Source organism: Astatotilapia calliptera, chromosome 18 (assembly GCF_964374335.1).
Source record: "Astatotilapia calliptera chromosome 18, fAstCal68.1, whole genome shotgun sequence".
Taxonomy (NCBI): domain Eukaryota; kingdom Metazoa; phylum Chordata; class Actinopteri; order Cichliformes; family Cichlidae; genus Astatotilapia; species Astatotilapia calliptera.
In genome coordinates, this window is record NC_137439.1 from 16,085,206 (window position 1) to 16,108,951 (window position 23,746).

Here is a 23,746-nt window from a genome sequence, read left to right on the forward strand (position 1 = left end):
AAGGTGTTATAGTGTCTGTAAGCCAGCTTTTCTGTTTCTGTTGTTAGACTGGGTTACTAACGAAGGTTTTTTATTTTATTTTGAAAAGGCCTTTCTTTTACTGGACACCTGTCTCTGTTCTTCTTTCAGCTAACCGTCTGAACCGTTGGGATTTTTCTCTGGACTCTAAACTTTCCCTTCCTTCCTCATCCTCAAAAATGGAAAGAAACTGTATTGCATAGATAATTCATTAAAAAACAAAAAAAACAAAGCTAAAAAAATATATGTATATTGACAAATAACCAACGCTGGAGAAATTGCAACACACTTCAGACACAAGGCATCGTGGACATTAAAAAAGCAAGGGGAGGAGTCACTTGACCAACTCAGCAAACTTGCAGCTCTACGTTTTCACCAGAAGATGGCGCACACGTCTTGATCTAAAGATGGACAACAGAGGGAGAGAGGGACTCCTGTCATGTAGACATCCTGTGCTTCATATCATGTGAGAGTTGGAATGGAAACTGGAAGGTAAAAGGGGGTTTTGCTGGGACTGCTGCATGTATGTGTTCAGTTTAAGGTACTGTCATACAGGGATTGCAGATCTGCGGCAAAAGGTTGTGTCTCAGGGGCGGAAAATTGATATCTATTTAGTAATTTCTTTCCCCCACCTGTCGGATAACGTGGGCTTTAATGCAACTATGCTTTTGTTTTGTTTTGGTTTTGTTGTTGTTTTTTTTTTTTTAATGACTGATGCCTTCATCTAACGTCTCTGGCCTTTTTGCCTTTATTCTTATCACTCTGCAAGTCAGTTATATCAGGTTTGGGACAACGTATTGGGACATGAGTATTAGATGTTTTGAGTATTGAGTGAGGAGCATGCAAGATCATCATTTAAATCTATGCATTGTTTTTATTATAATTATTTTTATTGCTCCAAGCCATAAGGAAAATTCCATTGTAATGGTATATAGGAGTCCTAAAACTTTTTTTGTTTATTTGGTACATTGTCTGTAATATTTTTTTTTTGTGTGTATTCAGTGTATTTTTTCTTTGTAATGTATTGCCTTACATTGATTCATAGATAAGTGGTTCAAAAGGAAAACATTAAGTTAACAAATGTAAAACTGCACTGTTTGACTTGACTGTAAATTATTTGTAGAAGACTAAACAGGTGTAGCATTTGGCCCACCTAGTGCCTTACCGTTTGGATATTGATTTTACTGCCATATGTTTTTCTTTCCTTTTTTTTTTTTGTTGTTGAAACAAGACAAATCTGAATTCTTCCATCTTTTTTTTTTAAGAATTTGCCACACGTGTGTGGTTTTATCAGAACTTGCTTTGTCTGGTTTGAATATATATAAAAAATTATATATATAAATAAATATATTAGATTACCTCTTTATGAACACATAGCAATAGAGTTTGTGTAAAAACAAAGTCCCCGTTCTTGGTTCGTATCATAAATTTGAGGAGGATGTATCTTAAAAACAAGCCCGTGTCAATGATTGTCCTCGATTGCAAGTCATTTTCTCTAACATGGTAATGTCCCGCTAATGCAAACACCCCCACAGTGTATAATATGAGAGAGACATAAGGATTATGGAATACCTCCACAGTCTTTTTATGTGTAACGTTTTGTTCAGTTAAAAACAAAAAGCACTGGAACTATGATCTACTCGTGTCTTGGATAATTTGCATGGTTAAATTGCATTGGAATCCGCACTGATGGATATGTCAATAAACATATCTCTGTCATTCATTGTATAGTAGTTTTCACTTTAGATGTCATTTATGTTTTTGTATCAGGCCAGCTGGGACAGATTCAAGGACCCCTAAGCACATCTTTATATGCTAATTTAACTCTGCTAATCTTGACACTTTTATTCTCACCAGGTTTATTTTTGGGCCTTTTTCACTTTTATTTTGAACAGGACATCAGAGCACACATGCAGGAAATGTCCTATTGTGGGGTCAAACCCAGGCCTTTGCACAAGGGTTCACCATATTGGTCTTCTGCTTAATCACTAAACTATAGCGGCACAATTAATTGTAGTTTTGTGCTTTTATATTCTAAAAAAAATAAATAAATACTTGGTGTTTTTTAATCATATGGAGTGGAAGGAACAAAGGGGTTCCATCCCCAAAGTTGGTCTATTTACGGTGTCACAGTGAGAGCAGTGCACTCTTTGCTGTGAGATAACTATCATTCACTCACACTTGGAAATCCGTGTAGTTACAGCCTTATAAATACTGTAATTAAAGAAGTCTGAATGATCTGGGTGTGTGTATCTCGGATGTTGCTGCAGGCCAGCAGGGCGACTAGCAGATGTCAGAGCGCATCGATAAGTTCCCAGCGTGTTGTTGCAGCGTCATTCTGTTTGAATGAAGTTCAGTCCGAGAACTAGCAACTCTTCATACGCGCCCCAGTGGACCGAAACAGGAAAAATAGCGAGTTGAGGATATTAAAGGTTTCTAAATATGCCGGTGTTTACAGGTAAAGTACTTTTAATACAGCATGATTATCACCAAGGAGAAAATACTTTAAAAACGGGAACCCTTACACGTGTTTTTAGTTTTAAATTACATTAGCATGTTAGCTTAGCTGTGTGTAGCATGATTTGCATTTAGCCTACAACCGTTAGCATGCTATCTTGACAGCATCTTGTTCTTAGACTAGTGGTAGAGTTATTTCAGAAGACACTTTTTTGAAACAGGGAAGCGCACAGAATTATTACACCACTGTATCCGGCTTGCTGTTTGTTAACGTTATTTACTGAGTACGTGAAAAAGCTGTCCAAGCTAACTGAGCTTCTGCTGCTGTCAGCTAGCTTAGTTACCCAGTTAGCAGGTAATAAGTAAGGTGAGTTAACTAATTATGTAAAGCTACTGATTCCCACCGCAATGTCACCACTTTAATTGTGGTTTTACTCGCTGAAGACATTTCCCTATAAATTTTTTAGCAGAATTGGGAGCACTTGTGCCTTTTACTATAAAGGATAGCATTGCTAACAAAGCTAGCTAAATCATAGTGTACAGTTATACGTCTTTACTCCAACTGCGTCTTGAAGACATGCGATCACTCAGTTTGTTTTCTTTGTGTCAGTGATCTTATACTGATTTCTATAATCGCCAATGAGCGCCTTTATTACGGTTCATAGACATTCAGACTGCTGCATATTTGTTGGCTCCCACTTTGTGTTTATTCACCGACAGTCAGCTTGACTAACCGGGTGCCTTATTCCTTGGAGCACTACCCTGATGCTAAGGAGGTGCTGTGTCATGTCACGGTTTCCCAAACCAGGAACGGCTAATATTTTGACACTGAGTGCTTCTGTTTCTTTTCAGTAAATGTGAAATGGGGCAAAGAGAAGTTTGATGCAGTAGAGCTCAACACTGAGGAACCACCCATGGTGTTCAAGGCGCAGCTCTTTGCCCTGACAGGAGTTCAGCCAGACAGACAGAAGGTCATGGTGAAGGGAGGCACTCTCAAGGTACTAATATAAACATCCAAAATCTAGAAAAGGAGATCCTCAGAGAACCACACCAGTGCATATAGTTCCTTTAATTTAAACATGCTTAGTTTCGGTTCAGTTTCAAGGTTGTGCTATTGCTCTTACAAAAATGAAAGGGACTTTTTGATTAATTATAGGATTGGTTTTGTCTTTTCATTTGTTTTGAAACAAATAAGGTAAAGTTAAAGGTAAGATGAGTAAACCTTATCCATTTTAAGGTTGCTAATCAATGTTTTATCTGAATTCTAGGATGACGAGTGGGGAAATATTAAGCTGAAAAATGTGAGTACCGCATATACCAAGTGGTTCTTTACGGGAGCTTCATCACAAAATTTTCACATAAATTACTGAAATGAATATTTCTCTGCTTTTTGAAGGGAATGACCCTGCTGATGATGGGCTCAGCAGATGCCCTACCTGAGGAGCCTGCAGTCCGACCCATGTTTGTAGAGGACATGACTGAGGAGCAGCTGGCCTCAGCGGTGAGTAATCCTGAAAATTACCACTGTGGGGTGAACAAATATAACAATTACAGCTTTTAGTGTGGATGTGATTGATTGAATTGGGCTTTCATGTACTGAGTATAAAGTATAAAATGGTAAACTAAATGTGCAGAATCATTTAGTTGCTAAAAACTTTTTTTGTGTGTGTGGCTCAGTGAGACATTTGCAAGCTAGGTGTTTTGGTGTAGTAATGAATTTATAATTTATTTACTGAAGAGAAAATATGCAGCAGACTCAAAATACAGTATGAATTACAAACTTCCACATGATAAATACTGGGTAAATGTCTTTAAGATGGAAATGGGCAAACAAAAGACCCGCTTTCTCATTATGAGTTTGTTCATCTGTGGATCCTCGGTTCCTCTCATCAGGGATGTGAGCAGAATTGGCGAGGAAGAGACATGAGGAGAGAGAAGTTGGTGGATAAAACAGCCATTTTAAAAAAAAAAAAAAAAGAGAGAGAGAGAGAGATGCATCCTCTGGAGCCCCATTTTTAAGGAGATTTTATTCAAATCTCATGTTTGGCACAACTGCATCATAGTGCAACTGTATTTTACACTTTCAGATGTAGCAGTGTTCTTTATATTTGTTTATGTTTAGGGCTGCTCTGAATTATATTTACTTATTTATTTAGTACTTCCTAAAAAGGATACACTTGTGCATCTTTTATTAAAGCTCCTCCAGCAACATGAAGTACTGAGATTGATGTCTTGGTCACAGGCAGGAGGGAAGAACAAATTAAAGAAATGAGCAAAGCCTCTTTAGTGGTTCATAGAGTTTGACGTGTGAACTTATTAACGTTTCTGAAATTGGACGCGCCAAAAGAATTGAAAGGACAGAGTTCAACAAATTTGAGCTTTTAAAAAAAAGACAGTTTATGTATCTAGAACAGATCAGATGACCATACTTGATAAAGAAGAAGTGGACTCAATGTGATGTGTTGATTCTGTATTGTCCCTTCTGCACAGTCCCAGATCTACAATGAAACTAAATTTATGTATCCCTTACCTACACGTAGTGTTATACCTTGAGATGAACCAATGCCACTGTGAATGTTGTCATTGTCAGATGGAGCTGCCTTGTGGACTGACGAACTTGGGCAACACCTGCTACATGAACGCCACAGTGCAGTGTCTACGCTCTGTGCCAGAGCTCAAAACTGCACTCAGGAGGTCATTTTTACTGCTATTACTGTTTGTCGGTGACGTGTTCAGATCATTACGAATAATTTCACCACCACTGGTTTTAGTTGCCGTTCACCTCACATCACTCTCCCGCTACAGGTATTCAGGTGCTCTGCGATCTTCAGGAGCAAATGCACCATCTCAGTACATCACAGCAGGTGTGAAGCATGCCAAAAAATAGACATATTAATGTCGTGAATTTACTGATACAAATAAAATGGTTTCTTTGTTTTTTAGCCCTTCGTGATTTATATGAGACTATGGATAAAACCTCGTCCAGCCTCCCTCCCATTATTTTGCTGCAGTTCCTCCATATGGCCTTTCCACAGTTTGCTGAGAAGGGGGATCAGGGGCAGTACCTCCAGCAGGTGAAAAACTCTTAATTATAGTTCTGCGTTGTTAAATTTGATTAGCCATGTGACGTGTCTTTAACTCAGTCTCATAATGGCAGCAAATTCATGACATTTATTGTGCTTTGTTGTTTATTCAGGATGCCAATGAATGTTGGCTGCAGATGATGAGAGTGCTTCAGCAAAAGCTGGAGCCACTAGAACCAGAGACTACCATGGAGGTAATGCTTAAAACCCCCACCAAATCTATTATTTTGTAATCTAATTATGGCTGTCTCATAAATTCATGAGAAAATTTTGTTATTTTTAATCTTCAGACTGAATCTGAGGGTGGAGCTGCCTCTGCCTCTGCAAAGAAGAACTTCATTGACCAGTATTTTGGTGTAGAATTTGAAACTAGGTATCCTTCTGTCTTTGTCAATCAAATCTTTGTGCACTTTAATACTTGAGATATATATATATATACAAGTATAAGTTTCACTTTAAAAGACTGCACTGTTCTTTCATAGTTGTTGGTAATGAGATAAAATCTAGAGGTGAAACATTAATGAGCCGGGGTTCTTCTTAACTCTACTATTCAGCATGAAATGCACAGAGTCTGAGGAGGAGGAACCAATCAAGGGCAAGGAAAGCCAGCTCCAGCTCAGTTGCTTCATCAACCAAGAAGTGAAATACCTGGCAACAGGACTAAGGCTGGTAAGTATCATGAAAAGGCTGAGGTCTGTGTGCAAAGCATAGATGGTATGAAAGATGCATATAGCCACCTTGAGATCACACAGTGGTTTTGGACTGGACATTTTTAACCTTTAACATTTGTGTTTTGACTATTATGGTTACAGTTAGGAGCTAATGCTAAGCTTGATTCATTCACAAACTGTATGAGTGCAATACACAGGCACATATCAGCTAATTGGGCCTACATAACAAGCCAATAAGACAGACAGTTTATTGAACCCGCAAAGGAAATTACTGTGTTACAACAGCATGAAAACAATAGAACACAATACGATAAAAGCAATGTTGTAAAAGTATTAAAAAGTAGTACCACAAGCTGACAGTGAAGGGCTTATAATGTGAGGTAGTGCAAAATATTTATATGCAACAAAACAAAAACGTGAAGTTATGCTGAGATGGGTGGGGGCTGAGCCTCCCTCCATTTCTCTATGGAAGTCGCTCATCATTGATGTTATGACTCTGATCAGGTTGGGACATTATATTGATTGGAGCTCCCGAATTTTTGTGGACAAATGGAAGAAACCACTGGAAGCACTGGGAGTAACCTGTAAACTGGATGCTAATGGACATAATGTTATAATACTCTAGTGCTGTGCAGTGTTGTTATTTTGGATGTGAACCAGTCTTGTATTTGTTGTGGAAAAAGGTTAAATAAAAGTTGGGAAAAGTGGAAAAACAAAACCAAAACAAAACATGAAGTTAAAGAAAAATAAGACCAACTGCAGATGTCATTAATAAATACCGGTATGTAAACACAAGAAACTGCAGCTGGAAACTATAGTATAGAAATCTGTGTTGAAAAATGTGATTTCTTGCATGCTGACACGTGTGTTTACCTGCCCAGAACAGGAACTGTTATACAGTCTTGTAGAGAATAGTAGGAATGCTTTCCTGAAGTGGTCTTTATGGTAGCGGGGTTGAATCAGTCCAAATGAGAATGAGCTCTGCTGCCTCTGTAGTGGGGAGCTGGTATGGTGGGTTGTCCATGGTGGACAGCAGTTTGTCATTGACCTCCCGTCCTTCACTGACTCAGACACCTGCACATTCTGACCAGCAATGGTTCGAGCCTTGTGAATTAGTTGTTGATCGTGGGGGCATCTCTGGCACTGATGCTGTCCCCCAGCAAAGTACACAACAGCAAAGTAAATGACACTCACTACCACAGGATGGTAGAAGATCTCCAGCATTTTGCTACACATACTAAAGAACCTGAGTTTCCTCAGAAAGTAGCGTCTGCTCACCCCCTTTCGCACAGCATCACTTTTGGTTCTTAAGTCTAGTCTGCCATTCAAGTGAACACCCTAGTGCCTGTAGTAGTCCACTGTTTCAGCCTCCTCACACATGATGGTAATGGGCTTAGTCACAGTTCTTTTTTTCACATTGGAAATCAACCAGCATCTCTTTTGTCTTGCTCATGTCCACAAAGAGGTGATATCTACCAGACCACTCCATAAAACTCCTCAACAGCTCCCTTTACTCCCACTCCTGGCCATCCTCAATACACCCAACCCCTGCAGTGTCATTAGAGGACCTCTGCAGGGGGAAGGACTCACAGTTATGCTTCTAGCAGATGCTGATCCACTCCAGCTGTTTGGGCCAGGACGCCTGTCAATCAGCATGGGTTACAACATGGATGAGTTGGTCCAATCGTACTTCATCAGAAGGAAAAACCGCACAAACTTGGAAGATTTGTGCAAAATGAAATGGCTTGCAGTGGACAGGTGCAAGGATACTGGTGGTTACACGCTCGTGTAGTAAAGAGGATATGTTCTATCACAAGACATAAGACAGCTGATCAAGTTGGTTTTTTTTGTTTTGTTTTTTTAAATTCTGATTTTTCTGCCCCAACAGAGACTGCAGGAAGAAATCACAAAAATGTCTCCGACCCTGAACAGAAATGCGCTGTATATAAAATCCGTAAGTCCTCTTTTCGCTCTTATATTCCTTTTTGTCATTTGAAACTGCCTGCAGGACTGTGTGAATGTAGGACTTGAGTATGACATTCATTTCGGTTTTCTTTCCTCCTGTTAGTCAAAACTTAGCCGCCTGCCTGCTTACTTGACTGTTCAGATGGTCAGGTTTTTCTACAAAGAGAAGGAGTCTGTCAATGCAAAAGTTCTAAAGGTTTGTCTTCAGCTGCAGTTCTTTCTTACAGTGCTCACAGTAGCTGAGGATCTAAAGTCTCAGAATTTGTGTATATTTTTTTAGGATGTCAAGTTCCCGCTCATGTTGGATGTTTATGAGCTGTGCACTGCCGAGCTGCAGGAAAAGATGTTACCAATCAGGTCAAAGTTTAAGGAGGTCGAGGACAAGAAGCTAGAGAAACAGCAGCAAAAGGTAAAGCAGATCAGCTCGCCATGACATTTACACACATTTGGGAGTAGATGAACTCCTATTTAAAGCATAAACTCTATTTGATTTTCTTTTCTAGTTGATAAAGAAGGCAGAAGCAGCAAAAGAAGTGAAATATGAGCCTTTCTCGTTCTCAGAGGGTATGTACCTGTGACAGTAGTGCAGGAAATGTTACATGAGTAGAAAAAATACATTTACAATATAAGTTAAAGAAATCAGGTGTTGGAAGTAGATGGGGAAAAAAATGTAAATGCACTACAAATTCACCTGCCTTACCGGACAAAGTCTCGAGTCATCACCCCTGTTTCCAAGGAGCCAGGCTGAGCAGCAGTTCTCCAGGCTTTCTGAAGGTCTTTTATCCTGGCTGCTTTTTCACTCAATTTACACATAGAAAGAAGGACATTCAGTACAGGACTTTTACTTTTATTTATTTTACTTTTTTTGTAAGACTGACTTATGAATCATTCGAGCATAAAAAAGGTGCCTAACTCATGTGATGAACTAGTATTGTCAACTAAGCAAAGTTCACTTGAATCTGCAAAAAATGCCAAAGATAACATTTTGACAGGTATAAAATAGTATTTTTGCACCAACAGGGCGTCCTGTAAAAAACAAAAAAATAGAAAACTGGACAAATGCATGACAAACATGGCAAGCTTCAAAACACGATCTATCGTCTGGAAAGGGTCTGATAGCTTTGTCGCTATGGCGGTGAAAAATACAGTGCAACACTATCAGTAGGGCTGGGTATCGTCACTGATTTCTATAACGCGATCTGATTCACAGGGCCCCAACTGGATTTGATCTCCTCTTCGATTCGATTCAATTTAGACTCAGACAGAAATATTATAATAATAATCATTAATCAGTACATATCTATATATATCTATATATCTAGATATAGATATATATATATATAGATCTATAGATATCTCTATAGATATCTCTATATATATATATATATATATATATATATATATATATATATATATATATATATATATATATATATATATATATATATATATTAGATAGATAGATATATAGGATATTTTATCCTATAGGCTATAAATAGAAAGCTGACACTTCTGAGACTTCAGCAGAGATGTGAGCATCAAGCAGATGCCTTTGTGTCAAAGTAACTGAGGATAAAACGCAAAAAAAAACATGAAGAAAATTTTCCTGGTTTTTCTGGTTTTTATAGCAGTTAACCTTAAAAATATTCTGCAGAAGAAAACCATGAATCAACGTATGAACATTACCTGATGCTGCTGAAGTGAAGCAGAGCAAAGTTACAGAGGTTTTATTAGAGGCACTGCTAAGCATTTTGCAATTTGGCAAAATTTGTAAAAGTTTACACTTCTTCTGTATTGAACAGCAGAAATTAGGCTCTCTTGTCAGGTCCTTTTTTTTTTTTTTTTTTTTTTAAGGCAAAAAACAGCAGGCGAAAATACTGTTGCTGCTATATAATAAGCAAGCAAATAATGCAGAAAACAGATTGTTTTTATGGTAAACTGGTCTTTCTGAGAGAAAGAACTGTACAGGAAGTGTGGCTTTTTAAAAAAAATGTATTTATTTTATTGTGGTGGAAGCAAAATGGCAAAAGTAAGAGGGAATTCATGACAGTGTTTTCTAAACGTGAAGTGTAGTTTTGATCTTCTTGCTGCTGGTTCAGTGAATTTTGGTCTGAGAGCAACGAAACCTGCAGCTTCAGGATCTGTGATACGTCAGCTTTCAACACCCGGGATGTCGGCATACGTGCCATCGGGGTGGATCCGTGCTCTGTGTTTACATATTTTTGCAGACACCATTTACCTGCTCTTTAATCGTTTGCTGTTTTAGCTGTTTGGCGGTTGTTGAAATGGTTTCGTGAGCTTTAACCTGAGATTCTGGCTTTTCTGGCAAAATACATTTATTTTTAAAAATGGATTTCATAAGTCGATATTTCATTATTCAAACTAAAATCAATTTGAATCAGGGAAATCAATTAGTTTTAAACCCACCCCTAACTATCAGTCATGGATCGCCCTCCCCGGAGTCCAGACCTCAACATTATTGAAGCAGTGTAGAATCATTTTGACAGAGAATCGAACAAAAGACAGCCAAGATCGAAAGAAGAGGTGTAAATGTCCTTCAAGAAACCTGGAAAACTATCCCTAAAGACTCTTTAAAGAAATTACAATAGAGCTCCAAAGACAGGTCAGGCTGTCCAAGAATAAAGGTGGTCATACCAAATATTTCAAGCTTGTTTGAATGGTACAAACTCTGTTTTTCCACGTTTAAATAAATTGCTGGACCCGTCTTTCATTTTCCTGTCAAAACAAACGCGGTTATGTTTTTTTGTCATGAAATCTTTGGAGTGAAATTTGAGTATGCTTTTTTTTTTTTTTTTCTCTCTCTGTGTGGATATTTTTCTTTTGCTCACGAGTCAGAATTAAAGGTACGGCACGTTTTCTTCTTGTAGACCTTGGTTCCAACAACAGTGGCTACTACGACCTGCAGGCTGTGCTGACGCACCAAGGCCGCTCAAGCTCCTCAGGCCACTATGTGGGATGGGTCAAAAGGAAAGAAGGTAATCGCATTTGTGTGACAGTAATCGGCACGCACCTGACATCAGTCAGTCCCAATTTATACTGTGCAAGCGCTTCATGCGTCGTGTCTTCCGGTGTCGTTCTGACAGATGAGTGGGTCAAGTTTGACGATGACAAGGTGAGTGTGGTGTCTCCAGAGGATATCCTGCGACTGTCAGGTGGCGGAGACTGGCATATAGCGTATGTTCTACTGTATGGCCCCCGGCGGCTGGACATACTTGGAGAGGAACAATAGCTGTGGCAGACTTCTCAGAAGACAAAGACAACATCCAATATACACACAAATTGCCATTTCAAAGCACTGTCTGCATAGATGTGCAATAAAACTGGTGTCTTTAAAGATTTGAATACCTTAATTTTTTTGTTTTCTTTTGTAACCAACACAGATGCTTGTAAACAAATTCTGTCAAATGGTGTTAAATATTCAACCACAGTGGGCTTTGAAAATGGAGAGATGATGAGAGGCAATCTCTGGACTGGATCCTCAAGAGGTTTTTGAGTCTAGCGCTGCAGTTTCATTAAATGTTTTATACACATTGTATATTTTTTAAAGCCTTTGATGAGGTGCTCATATCATTAAAGCAAAATGTTTCTCTCTAGTCATTTAATCTTGTACAGAAATGCCTAGCCAAGCTGTCTCTGACGTATTACAAAACACTGTAAAGACTTGCCCTTGTTCACCTGTTGGCCCCCTCGGGGTAATCTGGGTTCAATCTCAGGTCTTTTAAGTGCTTGGCTCACATCATCTCCTGTAATTGTTCTGAAATGTATTGACAGATGAGGTTCTTTCTGCCAAATCTTCACTAATGCTCTTTTCAGGGAGGTGTGTGGGGAAACTGTTCAGAACATGTTGCCCTTGTGGTGAACTGTGTGCGGTTTAATAAAGGCTTGAGATTCAACCGTGATGGTTTGCTCAATAAGCTTTTGAACGTCATTCTTGCTGATGCGGATCTCAGACTTTAATCTATACCTTTACAAAAAGAAAAAAAATGCTGTGCTTGACCATGTTTCTCCGTGCAGCTTTCCCGATCGCCCTGCCACAGTCTGTAAGGCCTGAACGTCAACTCTCTGTAATAACTTAATTGACTGAACTCGTTTCATAGGTGGTGAAAATAAAGTGTTACACCAAAATGAGATTGTTGTGTATCAAAACAAACGTGCTACCAAACTTTTTACAAGGCGAAAACATTTATTGAAATCTCTACAGTGGGGAAAACCAATATCTGACATATAAAAACTAGTTTTCAACATTTTTGTATGAAAAAAGTGGAACAATGTTATGGAAATACAGATTTTAAGCCTCACTGAGGCCGTCTGCAATCTGGGAGAAACCTGTGGCGTTCAGAGCTGCGACCAGGTTCTCCACAGTAGCTTGTGTTCCCTCTCTGTCCTGCCAGGCCACCAGCAGCAGTTTGGCCTGCATGTCGACGTCTTCGCTGTCCGTTTCGATTTCTCGCAACTCTGCCGCCTTCATCTCAAAATGAGAAGCGAGGTTCTTCCACTGAGCGCCCAGTTTGGCTGCTACGTCATCCATCTGCTGGTTCGTCACAAGTTTGCTCTGAATGCTCGGACCTTGAAGAAAATGGAATAGGAAGGACATAAATAGCTCTCTGCTCCAGGCTTGGAACTGCGCTAACACAATAAACTCAATTCATTGTGGGAAGTGGGAGCTTGTAAAATACAGAGGTCAAGTTGGGTTAAAGACATTAAGATGGAAATATGTGTGAAGTTGGAACTGAGGGTCATGCTTTCATCATCTTAAATTAAGCGTATGAAAGAGGGAAAGCAAACATACTGATAGTTAAATTGAATATGCAATGTTATTAAGGGGAAAGGTACAGAAGCAAATTCTGTTTCAGTCCAGTATTTTCTATTTTAGCTCATTGATATCACTTTCATATAGTAGTACAAGTTAAATCAGTAACACCTGCTCTTTCTGGTACAGTCATGTCCATAGATACTTGGACAATGACACAATTTTTGTAATTTCACTCTCTAAAGAAACCACAGTGGGTTTAAAGTCAATCAAAATGTGATTGAAGTAGAGTTTCAGCTACAATTCAAGAGGTTTAACAGCTATTTTTATGAATGATCCCCCATTTGCTCCTTCCCTTTCTCCGAGGCTCAAAATTAAATCAGACAAACTAACAATTTTAAATTTACTGTTTTTAATACCTGGATCTCAAACAGGCATCACTAATTGCTACAATTTATTTTGCCTCTTCATCCTAATGATGGCTTCTTTCACTTGCATTGAAAAATCTTTGGCTCTTACATTAAGGCTTTCAGTGATCAGCTTCCAGGGAACGGGCCGCTCCAGTTACATCTGAGCCTCTATTCACTCCATTAACTACAGTGGATGGAATATTTTTGTCTTCTGCTTCAATCACATCTTGATTGTTTGATTTAGAACACTGACCTCACTGAAATCCAACAATCGACCACAGGTTAGCGTAACATATGAAGCGTGTAGTTGCTCGAGAATGAGAAATAATGAGAATTAAAATCTACTGAGAAGTCAAACAGTCACATCCGGGGCAAATTAAAACCATTCTCCACCAGGTGAAATTGTCAGGAGATTTATGACAACACGGTCAATAAATAAAAGAAATGAAATAAAAAGCATGAAATCATGTGATAGCATTGGCCATGTCACTGATAATGGTGACAGGAAGTCCCCAACCAATAGGACTATTTCCTCCATGATCATGATCACTAAGATCCTGATCATCACCTCCTAACATCACACTACTGGTTTGCAACATGTGTGCCAAAGTGATTCTTTCTCGTTCATTTTGTGCGTGCAAAAATTTACCAACATCGAGAAACCTCATGCTGGGTGATATCATTCTTCATGGGAACCCAATGTAACCTAAAACTTTATTAACCCAATGACAGAATTTGTGTCTAAATACACACAAACACTCAATTTATAATCATGACAATCAAGGTGTAGTGATTCCTGCACCTGTGTAACAACAAAGGTGACCTTGACCTTAAGCACAGCTGAAGACACATTAGTTGATCTTTAACTGTAAGTCTGATTAAATTCTAAATAATAGGAGGAGTAGTGATTCTTGTGAACTTCACCATGACATAAGCTCACTGGTCCTTCGTTTGGATGATCTAATAATAATAATAGTTTCCTTGTCTAAGTGCTGACACACACAAACATATGTGAAGTCAGAAACATCTAGAGTGAAATACAGAACATGTGATGACTTACTGTCATTGCTGTCTTTGAGCAGATTGTCTCCATTATCATCGTCATCCTCTTCTCCTGTCTTTATTTCTTCAGATGGGATGTCCTTCTTCATGAACGGAGAAAAAAAAAAAAAAGAAAGAAAAAGGATGGGTTCATGGACTTATGGAAACTCAGTTTGTTTTTGCTTTTTTTTAATAAAATAAAATCCTTACTGGTAGCTCTTTGGCCAACTTGCTGACCATGCTGTCGAGGTAGTCTGCCAGGCTCTTAAACTTCTGGTTTGTTGGCTGAAAGAAGTGTGGACTTCTCCTGGACAGCAGTCTCAAAGCCCGCCAGCCATAGTTTGCATTTCGCACAACCCTACAAGGAGTTACAGGATTAGACATAAAAGACATCAGGAAAATAGTAAATATATGGAAAGTAAATAAAAGAAATACAATTAAAAATAAGTCTCAGGTAGGAGATGGAATAGTGGATTTTCCCCCTCCATGGTTAAGAAAGGTTTTGTAAAAGCCATCTTACTTGTACTCCTCCTCGACCATGTTGGCTGGGTCGGCCTGTTCAATAGCTTCTGCGAAGAATTCATCCAATGACGGCATGAACTCTCTGAAAGAAAGGCCGCAGTTGTAAAATAACAAATGTAGGGTGTATATACAAAAAACCGAACGTGAACTCATTTCAGGACTTTTCTAACCTGCTGTCTGACTTGCAGGCCTCCATGTTGTCATGATTGAGGTTCCACAGCCGGGTCAACTCATCACTAGCAAACAAGAGAAGAGCTTGAATGACCAAAATTTACAGTTTCACTAAATTTCCAACAATACTTCAGCAGGATGGACACCAATACAGAGAGAAATCTAAGACCAACGAAAAAACCAAACCACACTTCACACCACTCCACCATCCCACCCCCAGATTCAAGCACATACTTTCCCATAAAAATCTTCCGGTCTGGCCCTTTTCCAAGGAAGTCTTCTGGAGCTTGTCTTTTCCTTGTGAGTCTTTTGGGCTTGTCATCTACTGTTCTGTTAAAGAGGCAAACAAGTGGGACCACCTGTTATTTTGGCATGCTATCCAGCATTCCATGCTGCTGTAAAAACTGACTAAACCCTAAATCAAATAAAATGATTATCTGGAACGGCTACTTCAAAACATTACACTGCTGTACCTCTCTTTCACAAAGCTCGGACATCCTTCGTTTTTCCAGGCATTCCAGTTCTCCTCTGTGTTAAGGATGTGCTGTCAGAGATAATGAACATTTATAGTGGGACCAGTGTATAGAGAACAAAAGACTTGACAAGCTGTGAGCGCGTAAACAAAAGCTTCATTTAATCATACTGGTATTCCCAAAGCATGGCTTACCTCAACCATGGCAGCAAACTTGTCCCCATCAGGAGGAATCTCCCTCAGCAGCTGCAAGAGCAGAGCACAGATTAAAGGGCATTTGTAACAGAAAGTCGTGATTCACCACCGTTTTGTTTTTTTTTGTTTTTTACATAGTAGGTAGGTGAGCACAAAATATGAGAAAGGACCATTTCTGTTTTTTTCCTTCACAGAACAGAAAATTAGGATTTACAGCTTGTTGTGACATCCACTTGGATTGAACCTATTAGGGTTTCCCTAGTGTTTTCATATACCGTAATTGTCGGGCTATAAGCCGCTACTTTTTGCACAAGCTTTGAACCCTGCGGCTTTTAGTCAGGTGCGGCTTTTCTATGGATTGTCCATGATTTTTGTGATATCGTAAGACGATTTGTTTTGTTTGTTCCGCTGTTGTACGGCGCTACGTTGCCTGGAGGAAGGGCATGTGATCAGACACACAGTATCGGGGTTCAAGAGTGGTATGTTGGTCACATGTCCATCCGCCAGGAAACATAGTGCCGTACAAGTAGCGCGAAAAACAAACTTCAAAGTAGCGTTACGCGTTCAGCGGGAGGCGTGGATGACTAGCGGCGATAAACCTGCGAAAAGCAAGTTATGCTCAACTCCACCGGTGGAATATGACAGCGTGAAAAAGTGTGAAAACATCCATGATCACCAACGGATTTCGAAGGGCTGGACTGCTGCATGATGGAGAGGAGGACACCGCCACGGCCCTTCTGAGGGTGTTTGACTCTGACACTGACAACGAGGATTTCTTTGGTTTTGAAAGTGACAACGAAGGAGAGAAGCGGAGAGTGGATGACGAAGCCATCCTGAGCCTGTTTGTATCCGACACTGGAGAAGAGGACTTTGGTGGTTTTAGTGCGCAGGAAGAAGAGAAAGATGGTGAACGACTGACTTTTCTTCTTGTTAAAGCCGTGTCACTGCACCTGAGCCTAAAAGGTAGGCCGAATCTATTTTTCTGGTGTGCTGTAGGTTATTGTTATGTACTACATTTGTTACTCATTTATGAAGCACAGTACATGTTTCGTACTTGTAATTACCGGTACTTGTACATATACCTAAAAAGTTATGCAAATATGTACCCAGAACTTGTTTTTCAAAATATTAATAAAAGGGGTGTGTCCCCAAACAGCCGTCTCTTTCCTGACAATTCCCTTTGTGCATATTCTCTTACATATGATGAGTCAACATTGAAACACCTGCGGCTTTTAGTCAGGTGCGGCTAATGTATGTACAAAACAGGATTTTCCCCTGATTTTAGCTTGTGCGGCTAATATTCAGGTGCGCTTTGTAGTCCGGGAAATACGGTATATACATATATTGTAACAGTGGTGCATGCGTATTAAACGTGGCCAAAGTTTAAATACTAACTTCACACCAGTAATTCTTGCGAGCAAAAAGCTCAAGGCTTCAGTGGGGCCAAATGACAACAGTTGCCTCAAGGTGCTTTATATTGTAAGACACTGAGCCGACAATACCACAGAAAACCTCAACAATCACCAACTGTATGAGCAAGTACTTGGCAACAGTGGGAAGGAAAAACTCCTTTTTAACAGGAAGAAACCTCCAGCAGAACCAGGCTGCCACTCTTTAGGGGTGGGGGAATGAAGACAGGACAAAACACACTGTGGAAATGCAGAGTAGTGTATAAACACAGAGGTGCTTATATAGCACTAGGTAAGTGAAAAAGAAACAGTGCATCATGGGAAGCCTAAGCCTATTTCCGCATAACTAAAAGAGGATTCAGGGTCACCTGATCCAGCCCCCAACTACAAACTTTATCAAAAAGGAAAATTAAGTCTAATCAAGGCAGAGAGGGATAAAAACAAGAAAACTGGCTTAAAAAGAGGCCAGCCTACAGGAAGCTGAAATGGTTTGTTGCAGACAGCGGACCCAATAGTAGAAAAAAAAATGCATTTGGGAATGAACACAGGGGCAACACTTTAAATTCCAAATGAACAGCTGCAGTTTCCCAGAGTCATTTCCTCTCAAGAATGAAAACAAGTCAGATATGAGGAAATCATGCCAAATGTTCTGCTGCTGGCTGCAAGAGCAAACTGAAGACCCAGTGTGTTGGTTTCATTTCTGAATGACAATGCCCCCAAAACAATGTGGCTAATGTTTACAATATCTGGGATCACATGCTTGCAGGCAAAACTGGGTGGACTCGGCTGTCACCTTTCATGCTTGAGTGCAAACTCCCTTTGTTTTTGTTCTACCCGCTGTGATAAAAAACAAAACAAAACAAAATGTCAGTTGTGAAATGAACGTGCTGTGTCTCTTTTGCCTGTCCCACACAGGGATTTTAGCTCACAAACTGAGCTATAATCCCAAGAATATATAAACAACATACAACAAACAATCTGGGAGGTATTCAAATTAACACACACACACACACACACACACACACACACACACACACACACACACACACACACACACGTTTAAATGTGCTATCCACCTCTGATTCATGAAGCTCCACACAGATTAGTACCAGTGTCAGACACATAAACACAACTGCACATACAGACAAGCCCACACATGAACATACACACACAGGGTTATTTGTTTGTTTGATTCAATACTTATCTGAAAATGAACTTGATATTTGTTAAAATAAAAATGAAAACTGGGAATAATTTGCTTGTTTTCTCCTAAACTTACAACATGAATAATTTAATTCAGTTTAATTCAATAGCGCCAAATAACAACAACAATCACCTGAAGGTGCTTTACTTTGTAAAGACCCAACAATAATTCAGAGAAAACTCCGAACAATCAGACGAGCTGATATAAGCGAGTGCTTGATGACAGCGGGAAGGAAAAACTCCCTTTTAACAGGAAGAAACCTCCAGGAGAACCAGGCTCAATGAGGAGCAGCCACCTGTTGCAACCAGTTAATACTGTGACATTTTGGTACCTATATAGCATACTGTTGCACAAACCTCAGGGTGGTTTGTTGGGTGACCTTTTTTTTCTCCACTAAAATTAAAATTCATTCTATAGAGAGTTTGGCCATTTTATTTCTTATAGATTTACATTTGTGTGTGTCAGCATAACTTAGGACTCACCTGATAGACCAGTTTAGTTGTCTCTTCAATCCACGCAGCCTGGTCATCATTCAGAACACAGCTGGAACTGCAGGAGGAGAAAAATATTAAAAACAATACAAATAAGACTTCAGAATAACCAATACTTTATCAGACAAAGTTTATTTACGAGGTCAGCACTGAGACACTGCTCACCTTTTGAACTTGACCTGACCCTTCAGGTACTGGAAGAGGATGAGGTACTGCAGCAGTATGTGCCGCCTGAAGTTGCTGTCGCTGAGCTGCAAGTCCATCAGCTGGAGATAAAGACGAAAGAAACAAAGTGAGGTAATGTGCAACTCCGATCTTTACAAATATTTAATGGAGATCAGCGACATGTAGATAAATACAGCAAACTCAGAAATGTAAAGCAAATGACACAGCATGAGCAAAACAAGCAGTAAATGCCATGGATATGGAGCCTGCAGTGCAGCAGTGAGGGAACAAACGTTGTCAGAGCGCCACACGTTGTTAGCCATTTCAACATTTGTTTGTGTCTATGTTTTATCCTACGTGTGTTTGACAAGTGAAGATATGACTAATGTTACTCAAACTTACAATAACTCACTGTAGAACTCCAAAGGCAACAAAACCTTATCAACATGTGTTAATATTTGATGATAGTTTTGTTTAGAGGCAAACAGCTGGCAGCCGTTACCGTTTTCCTCCTCCTACCCAGTGCTCTGTTTTGGTCCAGAACTTTGAGGTTTACAAACTAAGTGTAGCATGGAAATTTAAAATGAAGTCTTCTCACCTTCTCACTTGTGAGGAACTTGGCAAAGTAAACATGTTCTCCACTTGATGCTCTCAGCTCTTCCAGCTTCCTCTTAGAGGCCTGCATGTCATCCAGCTTATAGCTTTTGAATACTGCTAGAGTCTCATCTGAGAACTGCGTAGGACAAAAGAGTGATCGTTGACTTTTAATCATCTACTTGGATACTTGCCATCTTAAAAATGAGGAGGAAAGGCATCTGCGGTAAGGTGCATTACCTTAAGGAATGTCATCCATGAGAATTTATCGTAACACTGCACTGGATTTCTGAAGTAGTCCTGCAGTGTCCAGAACTTTCTGTACAGGTTGTAGTCGATTGGAATGGAGCTGCAATAACAATTAAACCAGATAAAGGGCCGATCAAAATGTTTACTTCAACAAATAAACAAAAGAAACAAACCTTGTGATTTATTCTTGAGAAAGCCTTTAACTTACCTCGGTGCAGGGCCATCATCCTCCCCCATTTCTCCTTCCTCCACTTCCATACCATCCTCCTTTTCTTCTGTGTGCTATAAACACAGTAACACATTTAACATTCACAGTTTTTGATTACTTCTAAAGTGCTCAGAATCAGATCTTTACCTTCTGGCCGAGAGTGCTTTCTTGTTCATTTTTGTTGAACACTGTTATATTGTCTAGATTAAACTGGCTCTGGAGATTTAGGCCTGGAAAGCAAACAAAATAAAAAAGAACAATCACTCGATCAGAGAAGCTGTGAATGCGGTTGACAGAGTGCCATGAATGATTGCAAACCTCCTCATCTTCAAAAGGCTTGTGTTGGTTTATTTATTTATAATGATAAAATACTGCTGTTCTTACCTGATTTTTCAGACAGAGGGAAGAGACGTGCCAGAAAGAGCTGGATTCGCCCGCAGAAAACTGTGTTCTGTGATTTGGACAGCCTCCTTAAGAGATCTACACAGACAGGAAAATACACTGCTCTGCATTTTAAAGATAAAAAGCTTCATATGTCACAGAATGATGAGATAAGCTCTTTACCATTGCACATCCTCAATAAATAATTCTTCCCTGCAGTGTAAAAGGAGTTCTGTGAGAAAAATAGAGCACAGCTTTGGTAAACATGTGATCAACGCAGGGCAAATTTGTCGGGGGCTTTACTCAACAGCTGGAATTTATTTACCGATTTCCAGGTGGAGACGTTCTCTTCGACAAAAGAGAAGATTTTGTCACACAGGTCCAAAGGAAGACAGTCCAGCACGTCTCCCAGCAGGACGAAAGGGGTCGTAGCAGAACAGATACCTGCAGTGGAACACAAGTCTTAAGTTTCTTCATACATGACACATTGTCTCTAAGACTTACAGAAGATTACCCGAGCAGTCTGCTTACAAAATGCATGCTTTTCATAAATAAAAAGGGGCAAGTGGATCAGAAGCATATCTGTAAACACCCCCCACAGCATAACAGACCTGCCAAATCGCCTCAGTAGATGTGCAATAGGGATTTCTCACACATATATGTCCAAAAAGGATTTTCTTTGGCTATAAAAGTATGGTATACATATATCAGCCACATGCTACTATGTGCTCATTTTGAGTGATGTATGCTATGAGACTAATGGGAAATAACTTGGCATTCACAAGGCAGTGGCTGATGTTCATATGCTGTGTCACAGATTTTTGCACTGGCTGAATGTTCAAAGATAAAGAACTAAAGAGCTAAAAGACTAATCCAAAAGTGTTTTTGTTTTTATTTATGGTACAGGTTTTGTTCCCTGGCACAAAAGGAATAAGCTATTCATTTTTTTTAAATCCTAAAAATCAGTGTATCACCTGGATCTACTTATGAGACCCCTAGATGAGTAACATACCTTCTGTAACGCCATCAATGCTCAGGTAAATGAGAGCTAGGTAGTCATCACACCTCGCCTTCTGCTCAACCTGGAAACATTTGAAGATATCGTTTGAGGATTTTGAGGGTAATTTCACTTTTTTAAAAGCGAACAAACGCGTACTAGAAACAAACAAACAAAAAGCATTTCTTACAATCAGATCACCAAGAACTCCCCTCAGAGCCTGATCGAGGGTTGTCTTCTTTTCCGCCTCACTGTAACATGAGAAAAACAAGCGATCAGTAAGGTTGCATCCCTTCCTCCATTATTATAGGTTATAATAGCCAACAGAAATGATTACAATACAATAAGTAATTACATTACAATAAGTTAGCAAGAACTAACAACTTCACTTACTTGCCGGGGATCTGGTTAAAAATACTGATCAAAGGTTTGATGCTTTTTCCAGTCAAAGCCTGGACGGCAGACGCCTGAGATTGTGTGAAGAAGAAGAAGACGAAGAAGAAACATTTATGAAACAAACGACATCGTTGGTCAGCATCTGCGTTAGCTTAGCTTCATCTGTTACCTGCTATAGTAACAACATGCGACATGCTACATTAACAAACCCAGGCTAGGATTTCAACTGTAATCTAAAATATATGACTGCACATATATTTATAAGTTGCTGAGGTTCTGTGTTTTCTTACCGTAAATTTGTCTTTAGCGTCGACAAAATTAAATGAAGACGGCGACATCGTCTCTTTTTGGAAACCGGAAGTGCCGATAAAGTTGTTCCGGTTTCTTTGAGCGTGGGAAAAGGTCGAGAGCGGTGCAGGATTTAAAATTAATTACAGTCAAGGTGCCATGTAAAAATTTATGTCTCCAGCGCACTTTCCACCATTAAAAACAATTGCAGTCGTATCATGCAAATTATTATGGTAATGGTGTAATTTTAAAATATTTTCCTCACAGTCAGTACATCATATTTGCCTAGTTGGTAAACTAACACTTTTTAGTGTGCATGAGAGTCATAACAAGGACTTAAGAAATAATGGAGGTCCAGGAGCCTTTGGAGAACATAACCAGATGAAGATAACATAGGCTGTTCACATGAATCTCATGCATACACTGAGTATGTAAAAAGTTCTCCTCTGGCCTTTCCCTTTTCTCCTTTCAAACTTTCATTTATTTGTCTCCTCTGATTTGATCTTTTTTCTACATTTTCGATTATTTTTTTTCACATTTATATGAACTTTTCTGTGCTATGAAGAAAACTGAAAACATACAAGGTGGTTTACCCTCTACATGCTTGAAAGCAAAGGCAATATGTGTCAGTACTGGCCACTACAAAAAGGCCTAGTAACCATGAAAGACTAGCTATTGAATTTCATGCACATATGCTAAAGTGGGCATGAAGATGTGATGGGGAGATATGTGACTTTCTTAAATGTCATATCAAAACCAAAATGTATGAAAGAAATAATTTAATATTTCTTGCTGAATGCAAAATTCCAGATGAAATAGAAAATTTACCTTGTAATATACACTTTATCTGTTTCTTCATGAATCTAGTCTGAGCAAAAGGACGAAAACCTTTTCGTCCTTTTGCTCAGACTAGATTCCTACTAAAAGTGGCACAATTAGGGCTGCCACGATTAGTCGACTAGTCACGATTACGTCGACTATCAAAATCGTCGACGACTAATTTAATAGTCGACGCGTCGTTTGAAGCTTTGTAAGATCCCAAAAGACGCAGGAATAAGTAGCAGGATTTAAGAGTGTAATAACGGACTGAAACAGAAGATGGCAGCACTGCATGTACAAGGATGCCAGCTGCCGTTAAACCCCGAAGAAGAAGAAGCTGTGTCCCAGAATTCATAGCGCAGCCCAGCTCAGTTTCCAACAATGGCGGCAGCTAGTTAGTTTTAATATTACTCTTATTATTCTTTCTGGGTCACAAAATAAACGTTTAACATATTTTCAGGCGAGAATGTAGCTGTGTAAACCTCAAATATCTGCTCAGTTTATCAGGACACCACATATTTTCAAAAGCGCTCCGACGTTTTCGGAGACGTCTGTTACCTACTAGCTCGATAGCGAGCCGGGGGCTAGGTCACTAGAGCCGTGAGAACACCGGACTCCTGGCAAATTGTTTTCAAACCCGCTACTCAGGTTAAACATGATATATAAGTCACTTAGATAACTTAACAATGTTATTGTTTGGCTTTTTTTTAGTATTTTATTTGTTCCTGAGTAAATCGGTTTGGCTGAGATTAAAGTTATAGTTTTTACA

General features: G+C 39.4%; 3 protein-coding genes across 3 annotated transcripts in view; 2 read left to right on the forward strand and 1 right to left on the reverse strand.

The window, feature by feature from the left end:
* rock1 (Rho-associated, coiled-coil containing protein kinase 1) overlaps window positions 1–260 on the forward strand; it is a 31,349-nt gene extending 31,089 nt beyond the window's left edge. The window contains exon 33 of the mRNA XM_026150799.2: window positions 130–260. Within this exon, the coding sequence (XP_026006584.2) occupies window positions 130–133 (4 nt within the window). The 3' untranslated portion in view covers window positions 134–260. The remainder of the gene's footprint in view (window positions 1–129) is intronic.
* A 2,046-nt stretch (window positions 261–2,306) lies between these two features.
* On the forward strand, window positions 2,307–12,340 carry usp14 (ubiquitin specific peptidase 14 (tRNA-guanine transglycosylase)). The gene is made up of 16 exons (XM_026150801.2): window positions 2,307–2,476; window positions 3,328–3,473; window positions 3,744–3,776; window positions 3,872–3,976; window positions 5,066–5,169; window positions 5,281–5,339; window positions 5,419–5,549; window positions 5,672–5,752; window positions 5,849–5,931; window positions 6,113–6,227; window positions 8,118–8,183; window positions 8,298–8,390; window positions 8,475–8,603; window positions 8,698–8,758; window positions 11,083–11,190; window positions 11,299–12,340. The coding sequence occupies exons 1-16, from the start codon at window positions 2,461–2,463 to the stop codon at window positions 11,442–11,444; spliced, it is 1,476 nt and encodes a 491-aa protein (XP_026006586.1). The 5' UTR covers window positions 2,307–2,460; the 3' UTR covers window positions 11,445–12,340.
* A 38-nt stretch (window positions 12,341–12,378) lies between these two features.
* Window positions 12,379–22,308, reverse strand: thoc1 (THO complex 1). The gene is made up of 21 exons (XM_026150800.2): window positions 22,161–22,308; window positions 21,868–21,941; window positions 21,665–21,725; window positions 21,490–21,559; window positions 20,803–20,921; window positions 20,661–20,709; window positions 20,481–20,576; window positions 20,244–20,326; window positions 20,097–20,170; window positions 19,880–19,988; window positions 19,644–19,778; window positions 19,046–19,146; window positions 18,872–18,938; window positions 15,777–15,827; window positions 15,583–15,653; window positions 15,344–15,439; window positions 15,109–15,174; window positions 14,937–15,020; window positions 14,627–14,774; window positions 14,436–14,520; window positions 12,379–12,781 (listed from the first exon to the last, which is right to left on the reverse strand). Exons 1-21 carry the CDS (start codon window positions 22,206–22,208, stop codon window positions 12,504–12,506), a joined length of 1,965 nt encoding a protein of 654 aa, XP_026006585.1. The 5' UTR covers window positions 22,209–22,308; the 3' UTR covers window positions 12,379–12,503.
* Window positions 22,309–23,746: the final 1,438 nt, after the last annotated feature.

Bases quoted from the DNA above. Each gene is read 5' to 3' on its own strand.
- usp14 (XM_026150801.2), top strand. The intron at 5,170-5,280 runs GTCATTTTTACT...CTCCCGCTACAG, and splicing joins CTCAAAACTGCACTCAGGAG to GTATTCAGGTGCTCTGCGAT. The intron at 8,604-8,697 runs GTAAAGCAGATC...TTTCTTTTCTAG, and splicing joins TAGAGAAACAGCAGCAAAAG to TTGATAAAGAAGGCAGAAGC.
- thoc1 (XM_026150800.2), bottom strand. From the start codon at position 22,208: ATGTCGCCGTCTTCATTTAATTTTGTCGACGCTAAAGACAAATTTACG. The intron at 14,775-14,936 runs GTAAGATGGCTT...AACTCCTTGTAG, and splicing joins ATGGTCGAGGAGGAGTACAA to GGTTGTGCGAAATGCAAACT. The intron at 14,521-14,626 runs GTAAGGATTTTA...CCGTTCATGAAG, and splicing joins AGTTGGCCAAAGAGCTACCA to AAGGACATCCCATCTGAAGA.